This window comes from Zalophus californianus, chromosome 1 (assembly GCF_009762305.2).
Source record: "Zalophus californianus isolate mZalCal1 chromosome 1, mZalCal1.pri.v2, whole genome shotgun sequence".
Lineage (NCBI taxonomy): Eukaryota > Metazoa > Chordata > Mammalia > Carnivora > Otariidae > Zalophus > Zalophus californianus.
The window spans coordinates 214001730-214019972 of record NC_045595.1 but is presented as its reverse complement, the minus strand read 5'-3'; the positions used below and the strand labels follow the sequence as shown (position 1 = coordinate 214019972).

The window sequence follows — 18243 nt, the reverse complement described above, 5'->3', positions numbered from 1 at the left end:
CAATCCCAAAAATGAAATTAATAAAATAATTCTATTTACAATAACATGAAAAAGAATAAAAATCTTAAGAATAAACTTAAAAGGAGTGTAAGTTACACACTGAAAATTATAAAAATTGTTGAAATAAACTGAAGATCTAAATAAGCAGAAAGGCATCCCATGCTCACAGTCAAAATCCTAGATGCCTTTTGGAGAAAGTGAGAAGCTGAATCCAAAATTCATGTGGACCCAAGGAACCCACAGGCCAAAGCAATCTTGAAAAAGAAGAACAAAGTTGAAGGACTCACACATCCTGATTGTGAAACTTACTACGAAATTACATTTGCCAAGACCATGTGGTGTTGGCACAAGAACAGACATACAGATCAACAGAATAGGGTTGAGAGTCTATAGATAAACCCTTTCATTAATGGTCAATTGATTTTTGACATGGAGGCCAAGACAATTCAATAGGGAGAAATCGTCTTTTCAATACATGGTGCTTGAACAACCAGAAATTTGCATGCAAAAGAATGGCCCTTACCTCACACTGTATAAAAAATTAGTTTAAATAGCTCAACAGCCAAAAGTAAGAACAAAAGCTATTACTTCAGGAATAACTACACAGACATATAAGTCTTCATGACCTTGGGTCAGGCATCAGGTTCTGAGATATGACACCAAAAGCACAAATGATAAAAGCGATTGATAAGGTGGCCTTCATCAAAGCTAAAAACTTTTGTGTTTTGAAGGACACGAGAAAGAAGGTGACACGCTGACCCACAGAGTATATTGGTAAATCACACATATGAGAAGAAACTGGTGTCCATATGTAGAGAATTCTCGTATATCAGTAAGAAAGAAAAATAATCCACTTGAGAAATGGGCCAAGGAGAGGAGTAGACATTTCTCCAGAGAAGACATCCGAATGGCTCAGGGAGCACATGAAGAGATGCTCCACATCATTCACCATCAGGGAAATGCAAATCAGAGCCACAATGAAATGCGCTTCACACCCACTGGGATGGGCAGAAGCAAAAAAAAAAAAAAAAAAGCCAATGACAAGCCAGAGAGAATGTGGAAATTGGGGCCCTCATGTACGTTGCTGGTGGGGACATAAAACACAGGACAGCTGCCACAGAAAATAGTTTGGCCGGTTCTCAAAAAGTTAAACACAGACTTAGCATACAACCCAACAGGTATACATTACAGTTCCAGATATAAACCCAAGAGAGATGAAAACATATGTCCACACAAAAGCTTATAAAAAAACATAAATAACTGTTCATAGCAATGTTATTCATAACAGCCAAAAAGTAGAAACAATGCATGTTCACCAACTTATAAATGCATAAACTAAATGTGGTCTATCCATATGATGGAATATTATTTAGTAATAAATAGAAGGGAATTAAATACTGATGCAGGCTACAATATGGGTGAGTCTTGAAAACGTTACACTAAGAAAAAGCAAGATACAAAGATTACATATTACATTATCTGATTTACATGAAATGTCCAGCAAAGACAAATTGAACAGACGGAAAGTAGATTAGAGGTCGCCAACAGTTGGGGGGGATGGGGAGTGACTGCTAATGGGTGTCTTTGGTGGGTGATGCAAATGTTCTAAAGTTAGATCCTCTAAGTACACTAAAAACCACTAAAGCACACACTTTATACAGGTGAGCTTCACGGTGTGTGAATTATATCTCGATGAAGCTGTTGAAAACAAAAAACTCTGTATACAAAAAGGATTCTGCCCGTCCAGAGGAGGAGGAGGGCCAGGGAGGCATGCGGTGTGGGGGAGGGGTGTCACCTGAGGCCCCAGAGCCCCAGGCCACATCCCTGGCCCGCCTGGGACCTCAGCACGGCTTCAGCTTCGAAGATCCCAACCCCCTCAACCGAACATCACATGCACCTGCCTCTCTGCCATGCAGGCACTTGGGGAGATGCCACCCCCGTCCCCCTGTCTCCCACCCTTCTGTGAGCTTTGCAGGTGCCCCTGCTGGAGCTGTCAACACCCCATGTCCTACCGTCGATGTAAGCCGGCATCTGCCCGAAGATGGTGAGGTATGACTGGTAGACAACCCCCCGAAAGATCCAGTCTACCCGGCTCTCGTTGTGGATGAGGATGGCCTGCTTGGCCACCCCGAAAGACACCACCCACACCGCCAACAGGAAGAGGAAAAAGAAGACGTCCTTCATCTGCAGAGACAGGGGGGCCCCAGCTGCAGCCGTGTGCACCCACACGGGCCCCCTCCCCCCACACCCAGGTTGTGCGCTCTGCAGCGGTGGGAGAAGCCGCCGATGCCCAGGGCAGGGACACGGGGGCTCACAGTCGTGGGCCTGTCCCCATATCCTAACAGGGTGCTGGGCACCACGCAATGCATATGAGGGGCTGGATGTGACTGTGACCCATGGAGGGGAGTGACCGGAGCTGTAACAGCAATAAGGAACGAGCTGTGGAGATTGGGGGAGGCTGCCTGGAAGACGTGACATACAGGCAAGGACCCGAGACAGGCATGCTGGGGTTGGGAGCCCGAGGGCAAAGCAGGGTCATGGGAACCTAGCGGTGCGCTCAAGCCCTGGGGCACCTCACTTCCAGCTGGTGCAGGACCCGCTCATCCCCTTACCATCCGCTTCACGATGATTATCTTGGGCCCCAGCGTCTTACTGATGGTAAAAATGTGCATCAGCCGGAGGCAGAACATGATGAAGTCCAGAGAGAGGATGATGCGCCCGGAGTACAGCAGCCCGGGAATGAGCCTGCCCAAGGCAGAATTAAGGACCCCTCAGCTCGCCGCTGCCGGAGCCTGGCCCCAGCTGCCTGCTCACCTGCCCGAGCTAACATGTGGCTCTGGAGGCCTCTGGACCCCAAAGTACTAAAAAGGGGTATGAGCTCATGGACCAGAGCTTCCAGGGAGGTGTGTTTTCCAGAAAAGTCTGGAAGCCCAGCCTTGGGCAGGGTAGGCAGGCCACGCAGGCCTCTTGGGAGGCAGTGTGGCTGGTCCCTCTTGCTTCTTGGAGAAAGGGACCGTGGCAGGGACGCATGTGGCCCCAGTGGGCAGCGGAGTGGCCAGGGCTACAGCAGGAGGTGCCAGAAGGGGCCACTGGGCTGCAGACGCTCAGCCATCTGAGGGGGCAGGGAGCTCTGGCACCTTCCTCCTCTGCGCCCCCAGCAGTCCTGGGGTAGGTTCTGCCCACCAGACAGACAACAGGCCGGTTCGGGGGCACCTGAGCCCTCGGGGCTGCCGTCGCAGACGGCGGGGAGGTCCAGGGCAGACGGGGCCCCTCACCTGCAGGTCAGCCCTGCTACGAAGAGCAGGATGGCACCAATGTCCAGCTTATTCCAGAAGTCGCTGAAGTACAGGAGTGCCATCTTCATCAGCCCGAACCCGTCGGGGTCATACAAGAGCTGAGAGAGGGCATGGTTAGGGGCCTGGCTGTCACCACCATCGTCACCTGAGCAGTGAGAGCACTCGCTCCTTCCCGGAGAGGGAGGCCAGCCAGGCAGGGCACAGACTTCCACCGTCCCTGGGCCCCCGGGTCGAGGAGCAGTGGGAGAGGAGCTCCAGGCAGAGGCGTTGCCAGGCTGCCCTGAGCCCGCCCTCCGACCGACCACAGCCCTGCTCAATTCGCAATTGGCTGTGTTCTTGGGGCTGACTGTCCTCTGTCAGCAGCCAGCCAGCTCCCACCGGACCCCTGTTCACCTGCTTCCATGGCAGCCCCAAGAGGGGTGGGGGCCGCGGCAGCCCTGGGCCCTGGCAGCTGGGCGGGTCCCTTCCGGAGATGGTCAGACTCGGGGAGGAGGGTACACGTGGGTCCCCATTCTGGGGCTGCCACCTTTGAGGCTGGGGCTTTGTCCCTGGGAGAGGGTCTGGCTTCAGGAGGCCGTGCGGCCAGAGGAAAGCTGGGAGAGGCCGGTGGGACAGCGCTGCCTCCCGCACCTGCCTCCCAGGAGCTCTGAGGCCACCCGGGCCCTGGCCGCCGTGTGTGGGTGCCTGTGAGCCCACCGTGGGCCCACCCACGAAAGGGACCCGGCTGCGGGTCCCGGGGCCAGGGGTCCCCAGATGGGGGCGGGGGCCAGAGGACAATCCACGTGGGCTGGGGACGTGGGGAAGGGCGCGGGGGTGGGGGCACACCTGCCGCAGCTCCTCACACACCAGGGAGAAGAGCCAGAAGTAGATGAGGTACTCGCACCACGAGGGTGAGGGCTGGAAGTCCGCCATGAGCACGTAGGCGAAGAGGCACAGGAAGGCACAGTAGGACAAGGTGTTGAGGTGGAAGACGACCACCGGCGCGCTGAAGAAGGCGCGGACCCGGGGCAGGCCCCGGCGGGCCTGCAGCTTCCGCTCCCTGCAGACACCAGGGGGAGGGGGATGGCGAGGCTGCGAGGGGCCCGAGAGCCCGCGGGAGCGCTGCCTCCCCCAAGGAGTGGGGCCAAAGTGCTCATGCGCTCACATCACATGACAGACAGACGCTGTCCATGCAGAGCCCACGGACCCTGCATGGGCAGCCACGGAGAGGGCTCCACCGGACGGCTCCACGTAAGGGAGGGCCCTGAGAGAGCCCTTTGGCTCTGGTTTTGCTAGGACTGAAATGAAATGCTTGGCTAGTGGGTGCTCAGGCAGGGCAGGTGCTCCGTGTAAAGTAGGTGCTCAGGGCAGGGCAGGTGCTCCGTGTAAAGTAGGTGCTCAGGGCAGGGCAGGTGCTCCGTGTAAAGTAGGTGCTCAGGGCAGGGCAGGTGCTCCGTGTAAAGTAGGTGCTCAGGGCAGGGCAGGTGCTCCGTGTAAAGTAGGTGCTCAGGGCAGGGCAGGTGCTCCGTGTAAAGTAGGTGCTCAGGGCAGGGCAGGTGCTCCGTGTAAAGTAGGTGCTCAGGGCAGGGCAGGTGCTCCGTGTAAAGTAGGTGCTCAGGGCAGGGCAGGTGCTCCGTGTAAAGTAGGTGCTCAGGGCAGGGCAGGTGCTCCGTGTAAAGTAGGTGCTCAGCGCAGGGCAGGTGCTTAATGTCAGGTGAGTGACAATGCAGGGCAGGTGCTCCGCCCACAGTGGGTGCTTCCCACAGGTGGGGACCCTCCCTCTGCCTCCCGCCCGCATGCCTCTCGACCGCTGTAGGACCCAGGGGCAGCCATGAGGACAGGCATGACTTGCCCCCTGTGAGCACAATTGGGAAGGAAGGTCTGAGGCCCCGGCCCCTGCCCACAGCCCAGCAGCCAGCTGGTACCTGAAGGAGATGAGGCTGGTATAGAGCAGCGGGAAGGCCAGCATACACAGGATCACCCGCCAGAGCCCGTTGTCCACGCAGAGCTGGCCCCACCACACCTTGGTTAGAAAGGCCTGTGGACAAAGGAGGCAGCTTCAGAATAGGGGGCGCACCCTGGGACCCCACCGCTGAGGGTGAACAATGCGTCTGCTCCGTGCAAAGTGCCTGCATGCTCCCTAACACAGTGCTCTGACGCCCCCGGCCACGCCATGTGGTGGGCAGTGCAGGACGGACCCCATCATCTGCCGGCTGAGGAAGAGGCTCCGGGTGGGCAGGGCCCGGCCAGTCTTTCTCAGGGGAACGGGCTGGGGCCACCCGGAGGACTGCAGGCTCCCAGGTAGGAACACCCCTGTAGGGATGAGCCCTCACAACCCACCACCCGCTCTCTCTTAGCGTCAGTTTCCTGACCTGCAAAACGGGAGGGGAGCACACGACCAAGGGCCAGGCCCTGTCGCCGGGACCCCGGGCGGCCGCAGCACAGGGACCTGTGTGCCTGGAGGTGAGCGAGAGGCTGCATCAGTGCCCACAGCCCACGGGCAGCTCTTCTTGGACGCGAGCCTCAGAAGGTCACCTGGATGCCTCCGTGAGACACGAACTTCATGTCCTTGGCCTGCAGGGCCAGCTGCAGGCAGGTGGTCTTCCCCCAGGCCTCCGACACACGGGTGAGCAGTTTCTGCGCTCTTTCCTCGTCCTTCCGGTGGCACTCGGTGAACACCCCTGGCAGAAGGAAGATCCATGTCCGACCTGGGGACAGCATCCGGGAGTGGCTCCTCCAGATGCCACAGGCCGGGCAGGACCAGGGACGAGGACCCTGGGGTGACATGTGAGGAGCTGAGCCGTGGTCCAGGGCCACCGCCCCGTGAACTCACCGATGGCTCTGTGTTCATACTCGTCAGCGAGCACCAACATCCCCTCCAAACTATCCATGTCCTCCTCCTCCTTGGACAGCTCCTTCAGGATCTTGCTGCAGGCCAAGGCCGCCACAATGCAGTCCTGGCTCTGGGCACCAGGGGAGCTACCGTGAGGACCTGGACGGTCCAGCCCAGGAACCCCAGTCACACTACCCGGGGGTGATGAGAACAGAGGCCTCACGACAGCATGGGCCGCTACGTGATTACTTGTGCCCCTGTCCACATAAACCACTTGGGTCACCCCATATCAGGAGGTGAGCCTGAGCTGGTGGCCCAGTCTCCCGCACTGGCCAGTGGGAGGGGTCTGCTTGCCCACCCAGAGCACGGCCCAGACAGCATGAGTCCCAGCACTGCCTGGGCATCTGGTCAAGCCCAGGCACGGGGCTAAAGGGCAGAAATGGGACCAGGTCCACACAAGTCCCCCTCAGGCTCTAGGCACCCCGCCTCAATGGCACTGCCAGTCCCAGGCACCAGGGATGCTGAGAAAATCTCAAGGAGGCCTCTCAAAGCACAGCCCAGAGACACTGTCTGGCCCACAACAAGGGGCTGGTGGCAGAGCCTGGAAATCTTTGGTCCTCCCATGCACTGAGCCCCACAGAGCACACCCGAGGCCACAGTCAGGCCTAGCTCTGCTGCTGACCCACCACGTACCTTGGGAAAGGACAAACCTCCCAGAACTATGGAGAGGGTGGAAGCCACCAAAACCTCTCTGCTGGTGACACTGGGGAGGGGGTCAATTCCATAAAAGCAATTTGGAAATGCCAACACTGAGAAGTAGGGAACCTCTCTGAGAAAAAAAATCACACTTTAATTTCCCTTTAAGGAGAGAATCTGCTTGAAGTAAAGGAAAACCACGTGTGGGGGACTTGAGCCTGGCACGTCCTCCATCATGACCATGAAGCTGCCCACAGCCTAGTGATGAGGGAGCTGAGGGCTGACGTTCCCAAAGAGCCCACAAAGGGGCTCAGGGCAGGCACATCGGGGGCTTGCTCCCCATCCGAGTAACAGACTGTCTCTGTCGAGATCCCTAATGGTCAGTGGAAGGAGATTCAGCCCCTCCAGGGATGTCACCTTCTGCAGAGTTTCTACTGAGCAGGTCGGCCATGGCACAGGGGCCAACTCACCAGAACCCACCCGTGTCGCCACGGAGGTTGGCTCCACCCAGCTGTGCCTGCATGCTGAGCCTCCACCCTGGACAGCCCACCTTCTTAAAATTCTTTTCTTGCCTGAGCCAAGCTCTCTGTTCTCCAACACTGGGCACTCTGGGTCCCTTCTGGGATCATGGACACCCACCACCCTCCCTCCAAGGTCACATGCTCCTCTACCCGCTGTTGGTCCTGGGCTTTCTGGCCACACTCCCTGGCTAGAGCCCTGTCACCTGTTCACACACAGTCATGCGTCTTGAGAAACTAGTTACCTGCGCCCAGATGATTTCTGCCAGCTCCCGACGGTTCTGGATGATGGCCCAAATGAGAAGATCACGGATTGGATCTATGGTGAAGGCCACATGTCCTGGTGAACGCTTGTTGAGGGACCGGAGACTCACTCCCTGCATCTGGTGAGCAGTGGACATTCAGAACCTCTCCTAGGTCCCCACTAGCATCAGTATCCCTGGGTGGGCCTGTTGAGGGTACAGGTCTTGAACCCAGCTCCACACCTTCCCAGAACCACTGTCCCTAGAGGCTGAGCCCCCCACACCTTTCCAGAACCACTGTCCCTGGAGGGTGAGCCCTGCAACTTGCATTTTCAACAACACCTTAGCCCGATTTCATGCATACCGGAATTTTAAAACTGTCACTCTGGAGGGGCGCCTGGGTGGCTCAGATGGTTAAGCGTCTGCCTTTGGCTCAGGTCATGATCCCAGGGTCCTGGGATCGAGCCCTGCATCGGGTTCCCTGCTCAGCGGAGAGCCTGCTTCTCCCCCTCCCTCTGCTTCTCCCCCTGCTCAGGTTCTCTCTATCTCTGTGTCTCGAATGAATAAATCAAAAATCTTTAAAAAAAAATAAATAAAATCTTAAAAAAAATTAAAAAAATAAAACTATCAGTCTGGAGACATGTAGAAACATTCAGAAAGTGGAATACCCAGCTAATTCTTTTGCCAACAATTGTAGCCTCTTATTTACACAACAGGCACCTCGAGTTTCCTTAATCTTATCTGACGGCATCAAAGCCTTTCTGTGAGGTCAACTTCTAGCACAGAGTCTGTTCTAGATTCATGGCTGTGAGCTACTCAAGGGAATCTACACAGTGTCTCCTGCAGAGAAGGCCAATAAGAAAGAGCCAAACGGACAAGGATTACATGTGACCAGGAGGGCACCTCACCCCCAGGCATACTCAATTCACACAGTGATGCAGGAATCCAGCTTCCTGGCCCATCAATCAGTAAACACCTACTCAGACAGTCTGGAAACAATTTCCAGAAGTGAGAACACATATCCCACACCACACGCAAGATTCCACTTTCTTTAAGAAACTTTAGAAATTTCTTGAAGCCTTGTCTTTATATTAAAAGAAATGAGTTGACACACTAAATAAATTATGGACATGGTTAACTATGAGCTTCCACTTTGGACATTTTTAAAGGGTATCTTAAATACAATGGAATCAAGAAGAGCAGAATTGTGAATCCACAAAACCAAGCCACAACAACATCTTTCTCAGGTGGGGTCAGACAGAGCTCACCTGAGACAATGGATGAATTTGAAAACCTGAAGGAATGGGATAATTTTCTGCCAAAAAAAACCCCCAAAACAACAACAACAACAAACCAAAATTGATTGTAGAACACATAGAAAACCTAAACCAAGAAATTATCAGAAAAGAAACTGGAGAAAGTTCTTAGAGCTACTACCCAAAAAGGCACTGAGCCCTGATGGACTCACAGGAGAGCCTGCTGAGCTTGTAAGAACAAAGAATTCCAGCCAAATAGACTGTTCCAGAGCAAAGAAATAAAGAAGGTTTCCCAATGGTTTTCCCAAGGATAACATAAAGCTGATACCAGAACCTGACAAAGATAGCCCCCAAAATAAAACTACAATCAAAGGCTCAAACATTCTGATGCAAAAACCATGAAAATATTGGCAACATAATCCAGCATCATACTAAACACATGTTCTGCTGCAATCAAGTTGAGATTAAAACAGGAATAAAAATGTTTTGCTATCAGGAAATCTATTAAAATAATTCAGCAAATTCATAGGTTAATGAAGAAGAGCAGTTCAAATTCTCAAAACACACCTGACAAAACTCAGCACTTGGGCTTCGTTTGTGAAAGCTTAAAGAACCGGGGAGGCGGATACTTGCTAACATTACACTTAGCGCCGAGATGCTGCAGGATTCCCATCAAATATGGATAGAGACTAGAAAAGGACTTCTCCCGTGCTGCAGTGCACATGCTGGGTACCCCTCACAGAGATGTGGTGGAATTCTGCTGACCTGACCACATGGTGGCCAGGACTGGGGTTCATGGCATGAGGGGGACCATTTTCCCCACATAACCTTTTGTACCGTTTGAAATTTTTAGAAAGGGAGAATTATGGACTGAAATGCGTCCCCAGAATTTGTATGTTGAAGCCCCAGCTCCTAAAGTGACTGTATTTGGAGACAGGGCGTCTGAGGAGGTGATTAGGGCCATAGGTTGTGGCCTTGATTTGATAGGACCGGTGTCCCTATAAGAAGAGAGGACACCATTGCTCTCTGTATCTCTCTGTGTGCCCACTGAACAAGAACTACATGTGGACGTGGCAAGAAGGCGGCCGTTCTCAAGCCAGGAAGAGAGGCCCCACTGGAAACCAACCCCGCTGATGTCTTGACCTCGGACTTTAGCCTCCAGCCTGTGAGAGACTAAATGTCTGTTGTTTAAGCCACCCGGGCTATGGTATCTTGTGATGGCGGCCCTGACAGACCAAGACAGGGAGTGTATTTCCTTTCCAATAACAATAAAAGATTATTTCTTTAAACAAAAGCGCTAAGGACCTAGCAGCGGCCTAGCACCCAGGCCAGGTGGGGTGGGGGCCCCGTCACCAGCACGCACGTTGAGCTTGATGTTTGGCATGGGGAGCAGGAGACGGGGCCGATCGCCTGTCCGGGGCCGGGGGTACAGCGGCTGCGTGAAGTCCCCCAGGAGCTCCCGGAGCACCTGGGCCACGTGGTGCATCTGCACGCGGGGGGCGGTGGGCCCGGACACCGGCTGCTCGGGCTCCTCGGCCAGCACCTTCTGCAGCTTGCTGTGGAACAGGCAGGAGGGGTCCAGGTGCTGGTACAGGTAGAGCAGGGTGTCCCAGGTCACGAACTCCTTCAGCCGCACCCCATTCTCCAGGAAGAGCTTCACGAACTCGGGCTTGTTGGAAATGAGGGCGGCCATCATCACGGGGTGCAGCTCTGAAGGCTGAGAGAGAGCACCATGGGGCGCACGCCTCGCACACCCTGATTGCAGTGTGTCCGATTTGGGAAGGGAGGAAGTGGCCGGGGTGCTCTCCACCAGGACGAGGGCTGGGGTCTAGACAGAGGCCACCCTCCAGGGCCTGTCCTTGCTCCTGCTGGCCAACAAGGCCGTACGCAGGGCCGCCTGGGAGCCCTACCTTCCACTGCCGCTCATCAGAGAAGATCTCGCTCCGGGCGATGTCCACACGGTTCCACGCCACCGCCAACTTCAGCTGGTGGCCCCAGTTCTCGTGGCCAAAGTAGTCATGGCTCCGAGAGGCTGCAGGCAAAAGGCACTCGCGTCAGGGGGCTTCGGTCTGGGCCTCAAAGCCACTTCCCTGCATCCGACAAAGTCAGACAGGGAGGCACCTGTCACCAAGCCTGGTCTCTCCGTGACTTCGACTGAAGAGCATGCCCAGCGGCAAAATCTGCCTCCCTCCGAGGGCACTTTTCCTTTCAGTGCTGGAATCAGAGACTCTCTGGGTTTGGGGCATCGCTCGGGCTCACCCCTGCCCCCTGCCTGGTCAAACCCCTCATCCCCCAAGCTTAAAGAAAACACCGTCTCAGACAGACAGGCGTTTCTGAAGGAACATTCGAAAGTGACACCTGCACATGCGGTCTGTTCCCTTTCCCGCCTTCAGTGCAAACCCAGAGTTTGGCCAGCCTCTCACCACAGGCACTCTGCAAACCAGTTCCTGCTCTCTCTTGTTGGTGTTGTGCACTAAAGCACGGGTGCTTATTTGGGGAAGGAAACAGCAACTTCGACCCTTTCTCACACCACACGATGCAGAAGCCAGTGTGAGGCGCAGTGCGGAGGTGTGAGCAGAAGGCTGTGCCCGCAGCGATGCTGCGTGAAGCCTGCAGCCACGGGTGTGCGGGTTTCTCGGGGGCGGGGAACATGAGCCATACGCGACAAAATGGATCGATTATGCTCCTGTAAAACCTAAGCCTTCCGCTCGCCAAGGACACCTTGAAGGAGCTAGGAAAGGGGGCCAGGAACCCAAGAGGAAACACCCCAGGGCATGTATCGGACAGAGGCCCTGTATCCGACTGCATCAAGAACTCTTATGACTCAAAAACGAGGCGACCAACAACCAAATAAACGCAGACAGAAGACCTGAAAGACCCATCACCAAGATGATACGTACATGGCCAACAACCCCAGGATGTCGCCGGCCATCGGGGAGACGCGAATTCAGACCACACCTAGCTGTCACCTCACATGCCCCGAACGGTGGACCACGCTGCGGGACGGTGAGGATGCAGAGCCGCTAGAGGTCGCGTCCACGCCGGGCGGCGGGGTAAAGGGGTGCGATCTCGTTGGAAAACGGTTTGGCGGTTTCTTATCAAGTTAAACATATGCTTACCATAAAGAACCAGTAATTCCACCCTGAGATGTGGACCCAAGAGAAACGAGAATAGCAGCTTTATTTATAAGAGCCCCACGCTGGAGGCGGCCTGCGCGTCCAGCGACACATGCACTGGAAAACTAGTGGAGGACTGCTCGCGGCAGAAAGGAACGGAGTTCTGGGATGTGCGACAACACGGAAAAATCTCCAAAATATTGCGCTGAGCTGGAGAAGCAGGACAGAAAGGACTACTGCGTCTGCCTCCATTTAAGTGAGGCTCTGGCACGGGGATAAGCCCGTCTATGAGGACAGAAAGCAGATAAATGGTTGCCTGAAGCACACAGAGGCCCAGGGAGCTTTTGAGGGCGAGGGCCGGGGGGAGGGACGTGTCCCGTGTCTGGACTGGATGGGTGCACGGGGGGGACATACCTGTGAAAATGCACACAGCAGTAAACCCAGGATGGGGGACTTTAACTGTATATAAGCCGTACCTCAATAAAGGTGATTTTTAAAAGGGGCTGTCATTGAAAAACCATATATATGTGTGTATTTCTATTTTTTCATATGTACTCACATAATAAAGAGAGAGTCCCTTTCTCCCAGAGTCCCACTGCCTTTCTCCTGAGCAACAAATTACAACCAATTATTCTGTGTTGCTTCCAGAAATAAATGCGGCCTCCGTCTCTGCCCCATGACCCGCTCTCCCCGCCGGACCGGGACTTGGAAGGCACCGTCCACGGACGCTGCCCAACAAGCTTTCCCTAACTCCTCACAGAGGGTAACATACCTCTAAAGGGCACCACCTTAAATGTGCAGCTCAGCGACTCTGGCTGATGTCTACACCTGTGTCACCACCACCAGGATCAAGAAATGGAACTTTCCACCACCCCAGAGGCTCCCTCCCCGCTCGGCGCGGGCCCCAGCAGAAACCACGATCCACAGCGCTGGCTTCACTGGTTCTTGGATGCCCAAGAGCACACTCGAGAGCAGACGTTGGGGTCCATCCTGGCCGTGGGCGAGGGGTCCTGCCCTCCCCAGGGCCCCAGGAACCCCCTTCACCGCCTTCGAGGGACGCGGGCGGCCTGGTGTCCCTCTTCTGGCTCCTTCGGCCACTTCACAGAAGGCTAGGAAGGGACAGACGTCCTCATGGCCCCGTCCTTGAACAGAAGGGTCGGGCGCCACAAAGTGAGACTGTCGCCCCCCCACTGTCACACGGACATTCACGCCGGCTTTTCCGGCCCCCTGTGTCCTTGCTGGTGGGGGTCTGCAGGGTCCATGGGCTCCACGGCGGCATCCCGCCTCCTGCTGTGCCACACGCTCGCCCTCCACAGTTGCTCTGATTCTATTCAGCCGGCTCCACCCGGCTCTTCTGTCTCCCTGGACAGAGGTCCTGACGTGGGGGCCCTGGTTCTGGTTTTAACCATCTCGCTGGTTCTGGGAGGTTTTATGTCAGGAGGAGGTTGCAGAACAAAGCCTGGGTTTGAGCCTCTCCCACCAGAGCTTCCTGCCCTGCTGCCCGGCTCTGCCTGGGCCGCGTCCCTGGAGGGTGAGGGGCAGCCGGCGGGCAGAACATCAGGACATCTGCAGCCCTGTCGGAGCCAGTGGGAGGGACAGGGGAATCTGTCTTCCCCCGGGAGGGGGAGGGGGGAGCGTGGGGCAGAGAGCAGACCAACGGGTTGGCCCAAGCCCGGCCACCGCGGGAGCTTTAGTGTCCGGGGGGGAGGGGCGGTCCCTGCTGTGTGCGAGGACGCGTGGGAGGCCAGGGGCAGGCCTCCCGAGGCCTGGAATCGTATGTGCAGCTGTGACGACCCCGGGGGGCACGTTAGTGCGGGTGCCCTCGGGTTCCCGTGAAGCAGAGAAGTTGCAGAAAGGAGCCCGAACCCCCGACACCGGCTACGGGGCACCCCCCGCCTGGCAGGAGAGTGAGGTGGGCCCCAGCACAGTGCACCAGCAGCTGTCCTCTGAGCAGCGCGTCTGACCCAGGGGTCGGTTTTTGGCTCAGGCAAACTCAGGGTCCCGAGGCCCCTTGTTTTGCTTCTCCCTCTCGCCGGACCCTCACCTTTCAGCAAGGCCTGCAGGATGGCCACGTCCACGTCCTGCTGGCCACCCCTGCCTTCCCGGAAGACGGTCAGCAGCTGCCGCCTCCGGACGATGTCTTGGATCTGCAACAGACATTGCCCGAGTGAGGTTTGGGGTGACACGCAGGCGCCCTGCCTCCTCAAAGGGCACCTGCAGAATCGAGACCCCAGAGACACAGCCGAGCCCAGGCCTGAGTCCTGCCTGCCAGTGTGGCCTGGGCCAGCACCTCGCCTCCCCACGCCCCTGGTGGTGAAGATGCAGACACAGAAGGACCAAATATGCAATGTTCATGAGTGGTCTGCTGGTGGAAACACCCCAGGTGTGAGGAATTTCACACTGGCACGAAACAGTGTCTGCTGAATGCCGGACACCGCTGAACTGGAGACTTCTCCCCACTCCTCACCTTGCCTACCTACCTACCTGCCCGCCCACCAGCCATCCAGGCGTCCACCCACCCACCCACCTACCTGTCCACGCACCTATCTACCTGCTTGACCTACCTACCTACCTACCCCTCCATCTATCCAGCCACCTACTGTGTCGTCCATCCGTCCATCCCTGTATCTATCACCCATCTATCCATCACATCTAAGCCTGCAGCCAGGCACTGCTCCCCGTCAGCCCTTCACCCTGAGGCCAGGGTGAGCCTTTCACAGGCACATCACACCAGAGCTCCCATGGGCTTCCGGCCCCCCTCCCTAGCTCCCTAGTCGGCCACGCCCAGCCTTGCCTGCCCTATCCCCCCACCCCAGCCCGGCCCCCCTCCCCACCTAGAGGGCGGCCTCACTCGCCCCAACCTTCCCCACCCCTCAGGTCCACCTTTCACGCTGACTCCAAAATACCCCCCGTCTCCCTGCCCAGCCCCCCCTCCCCCAGCTGAAATAATGTCTCCTGAGTTTAGGCCCTGAGCCGAGTGGGAGCATTTGAGCTTATGTGTGCGGACACAGTACCAAGCACTTTGTGTAGATACTCGCTGTCTGTCCTCTGAGCTTAAGCGATAATTATCCCTATTTTAAGGACAAGAAAACAACGCTCAGAGAGAGCAAACAATTCCCTTTTGACACACCCCTCTCTGGTGTTGGCTGCAAGCCCCCGCAATGAGCACGCCCTCACCACGGTGGACGTCCATGCCCACCCGCGGCAGCATCGGAGGGAACATCCCTGCCACCACCCACAGTGTAGACCAACGCTCTGAGGTTTGTTGAATGAATAGCGGATCGAGACTCTGTAGCTGAGGGTCCCCTCCCCCCCAAACAGGAATGACAATGAATGGCAAGACTTGAGATGGATTCGCACGAGACCTTTTTTAGGGCTTTTGCGTCAGTCACGGAGAGTGGATCGAAACAGGCAACTTTTGACAACAGTGAGTTAGATTCAGTTCAAAGAATTGCCTGAATAATTTATAAGGTAACTGGGGAAAGGCCTCAGGGCGTGCCCACCAATGCCCAACGGCACCATCGGGAGCCGAGCTGACGCTCACGGCCGGACCTCGGCGTCTTCACAGACTGAGCCGGTGCTCAGGGCGAAACCATCTCACGGAACGTCCGGATCTAACGTGGTCACTCAGAGACCGCAGCATGTGCACACGAGAACTGTTGCCCCCACCAGGCCCAACCCCTCCCAAGCCTGCACCCCCTCTCCACCTGGCTGACCATGGCTGTCCCTGTGGTCCTGGCTGCTAGGCACAGACTGTCCGCGTGGCTGGAAATTAGACATGGTCAGAGGAGCTAAGCTGATCTACAGACGTGGCCCGAAAAGCACCTGTCAGGCGCTTAAAACTTTGGAATCGCAGAAGTTTTTACAACCCGGCTTGCTGTTCACACACCTCAGTGAAGCACAGAGACTGAGCTTCTTGCTGAGGAAACCGAGAACCCAAGAAGCAACAAGAATGCGGCTGTGAAACAGAGGTCAGGTGACCTCAGACAGATGGGCCCTGAGCCCCCAGGTTCAGAGAGCAGCAGGGACAGCAGGGTCCGCGTGACCACCGGAGCAGGAGGTGCTGGGGGCTCCCCGCTCGAGCTCCCCCAGGCTGGCCGGGGCTGCGTGCACCAGCGAGGGCCGACCCGGCCACACTCCTTCACGCTCATCCCCCCCCCCCCCGCCCCGGGCCCGGCAGGCTGCGGTCCTTCCGCAGAGCTCACGGGGGCCACCCAAAGTCTGCTCTGGGGACACAGCCGCTTCTCAGGCCCACCGCAAACGCTGCAGCTCTCCCAACAGAGCCAGACAGGCTCTGGGCATCTGCAAGCGTCAGGGGAAGAGTCTTTGCACCATTCCAGCTCTAACTGCCCCCACCCCCAACCCCCACCCCCCGCCTGCGAGGACCCCCGCTCCGAGAGATCACGGGGCGCCCACGAGGCTCACAGCTCCAGAGCTGAGGATAGGGGCAGAAAGTGGGGCCCCCCGGTCCCCAGCCTGCCCACAGCTGGAGCAGCCCCCCCTCCTCCTGAGCTTAAGGACGCTCCAGAAAATCTTTGCAGTCCGGCAGCTAGCTGCAGGGAGGGCAGGGGGAGGGCTCTGCATTCAGCCAACAGTGAGGAACCAACGTTCATCTCTCAGTTTCAACAGTGCGCAGCGCCTCCGCAGGATGTGAGCATCAGGAGAGGTTGGGTGAAGCATGGATAGAAACCCTCTATCTCGGCAACTGGCCAACAAAACTAAAATTATTCCAGGATAAAAAGAGCGCGAGAGCCGGGCCAGGGCCCTGGACAGAGGCTGAGCCCAGCAGCCGAGGGCCAGGCCCGACCCTCCTGTGGCATGCGCCCAAGGTGTTAGCTGCGGGTTCGTGTCCCCAAACTCCGGGTGTCCGCTCAGGATGTCCTGCCATGGCGCCCCGCAGGGGGCCTCCTGGAGAGCGGGGGGTCCCCTGGAATGCTCCCTGCACTTGCAGATCCCCAGGAGGGGCCCCCATCTGCAGATGCCTCCGGCTGAGGGGTGCCCATGAAGCCCCTTCCAGATGCCACACGGGCCCCTCTCCCCTCACCTGCCTCCCTGCCTTGCTGGCCCTCAAACGCCTCCATTCATCTGCCCGGGGACGGGGGGGGAGCGCAGGGCTGAGCTTGCCAGGCTTGCAGGCTGTGCCTGACCCTGCCACCCGTGGCCGTCACCTGGAGCGCCCCCGTGGCCTGGATCTCGGCTCTCCAGGCTTCTGGCCCTGCCCTGGCCTCCGCGGCAGCCTCTTGCCCCCAACCCAGCAGGCCTTTCCTCTGAAACAGCTGTGCGGTCAGCCCCCAGTGTTCCCCAGCATAGGCCTGAACTTCCGGGGGCAAGAGGTTCAACACGTGCCCACCCTCGGCAGGATAGTGTGCTGCCTCAGCTGAAGGCTTCCCAACCTACCCAGGGCCCCCTGCCTGCCTGGCACGAAGCCCCCGCCCTCCAAAGCCCGCCATGCCCCCTCCAGGCCCACTGGGGTCTCCCGATTCTGGGCTGCAGCCCCGTCCTGTTTCCAGGCTAACGGCGTCTGGGAGCTGGCTGCACACCTCCTGACCCACGGGCCCGTCTGCTCACCTTTTTGGTCCACTCGACAATTCTGCTCTCGCTGAGGGTCTCAAACATCTCCTGGAAGAACAGGCTGAGCTTCTGCTGAATCCTGGAGATGGTGATCTCGGATATGGGCAGGCCAGCCACCTGGGCAATGACGTCGGCCATGCGGCCCGAACCCTCCACGACCACGCAGGGGGTGCCATTGGCGATGGCATTGTAGATGGTCTGCAAGGCAAGGGACCCCCCTCCGTGAGCCCCGAGCTGACTCTCCCCGAACCGGGGACTTCTCCAGCAGCATGGCTCAGCATCAGAGCTAAGGGGCTCCTGCGAAACGTACCGAAAACATTGAGTTTGGTAGCATTCCCCTGCCCAGAGGGGAAAAGTGGCTCATCCTGATAGACCAGCTTCTTCAGGCCCATTGCCCAGGTGGACCATGACCACCGAAACAGAGCCCCCATGACGAATCGGCCCACTGATCTGTGTCGCGGGAGAGGGTGCCACCCGGCCCGGCCCTTGGGGAGGCCCAGCGTGAGACCAGGGCAGATCCCCCAACACCCAGGGTGAGGCCAGCTTCAGGAAGGGCCTTGGATCCCCTGCGGGAAGGACACCCTCTGGGCCGACGAGGCAGGTCTGGGTGCCGTCTGTGGGACCCCCGTGCAGAGCGCTGCACACGGGCAGGGAGTGGGCACCAGGTGCACCCCCGCCCCCCCAGGAGTCCTCAGGGGACATTTCCTGGGGTCCTTCTCCTGCCCTAAATGTGCTA

The 18243-nt window shown here is 57.2% G+C and overlaps 1 protein-coding gene across 17 annotated transcripts in view; it reads right to left on the bottom strand.

Moving 5' to 3' along the window:
• The window catches only part of TRPM2 (transient receptor potential cation channel subfamily M member 2), a 62943-nt gene that overhangs the window by 18110 nt on the left and 26590 nt on the right, over positions 1 to 18243 (bottom strand). For 15 of the 17 annotated variants that reach the window (XM_027585316.2, XM_027585324.2, XM_027585327.2 and 12 more), the window contains 12 exons: positions 17505 to 17705; positions 13981 to 14083; positions 10731 to 10852; positions 10184 to 10537; positions 7568 to 7705; positions 6109 to 6238; positions 5811 to 5956; positions 5201 to 5313; positions 4122 to 4335; positions 3276 to 3394; positions 2613 to 2745; positions 2013 to 2184 (listed from right to left, as the gene is read on the bottom strand). In XM_027585316.2, coding sequence (XP_027441117.1) covers positions 2013 to 2184; positions 2613 to 2745; positions 3276 to 3394; positions 4122 to 4335; positions 5201 to 5313; positions 5811 to 5956; positions 6109 to 6238; positions 7568 to 7705; positions 10184 to 10537; positions 10731 to 10852; positions 13981 to 14083; positions 17505 to 17705 — 1945 coding nt within the window. The remainder of the gene's footprint in view (positions 1 to 2012; positions 2185 to 2612; positions 2746 to 3275; positions 3395 to 4121; positions 4336 to 5200; positions 5314 to 5810; positions 5957 to 6108; positions 6239 to 7567; positions 7706 to 10183; positions 10538 to 10730; positions 10853 to 13980; positions 14084 to 17504; positions 17706 to 18243) is intronic. The other 2 variants (XM_027585326.2, XM_027585325.2) reach the window with 2 other exon arrangements.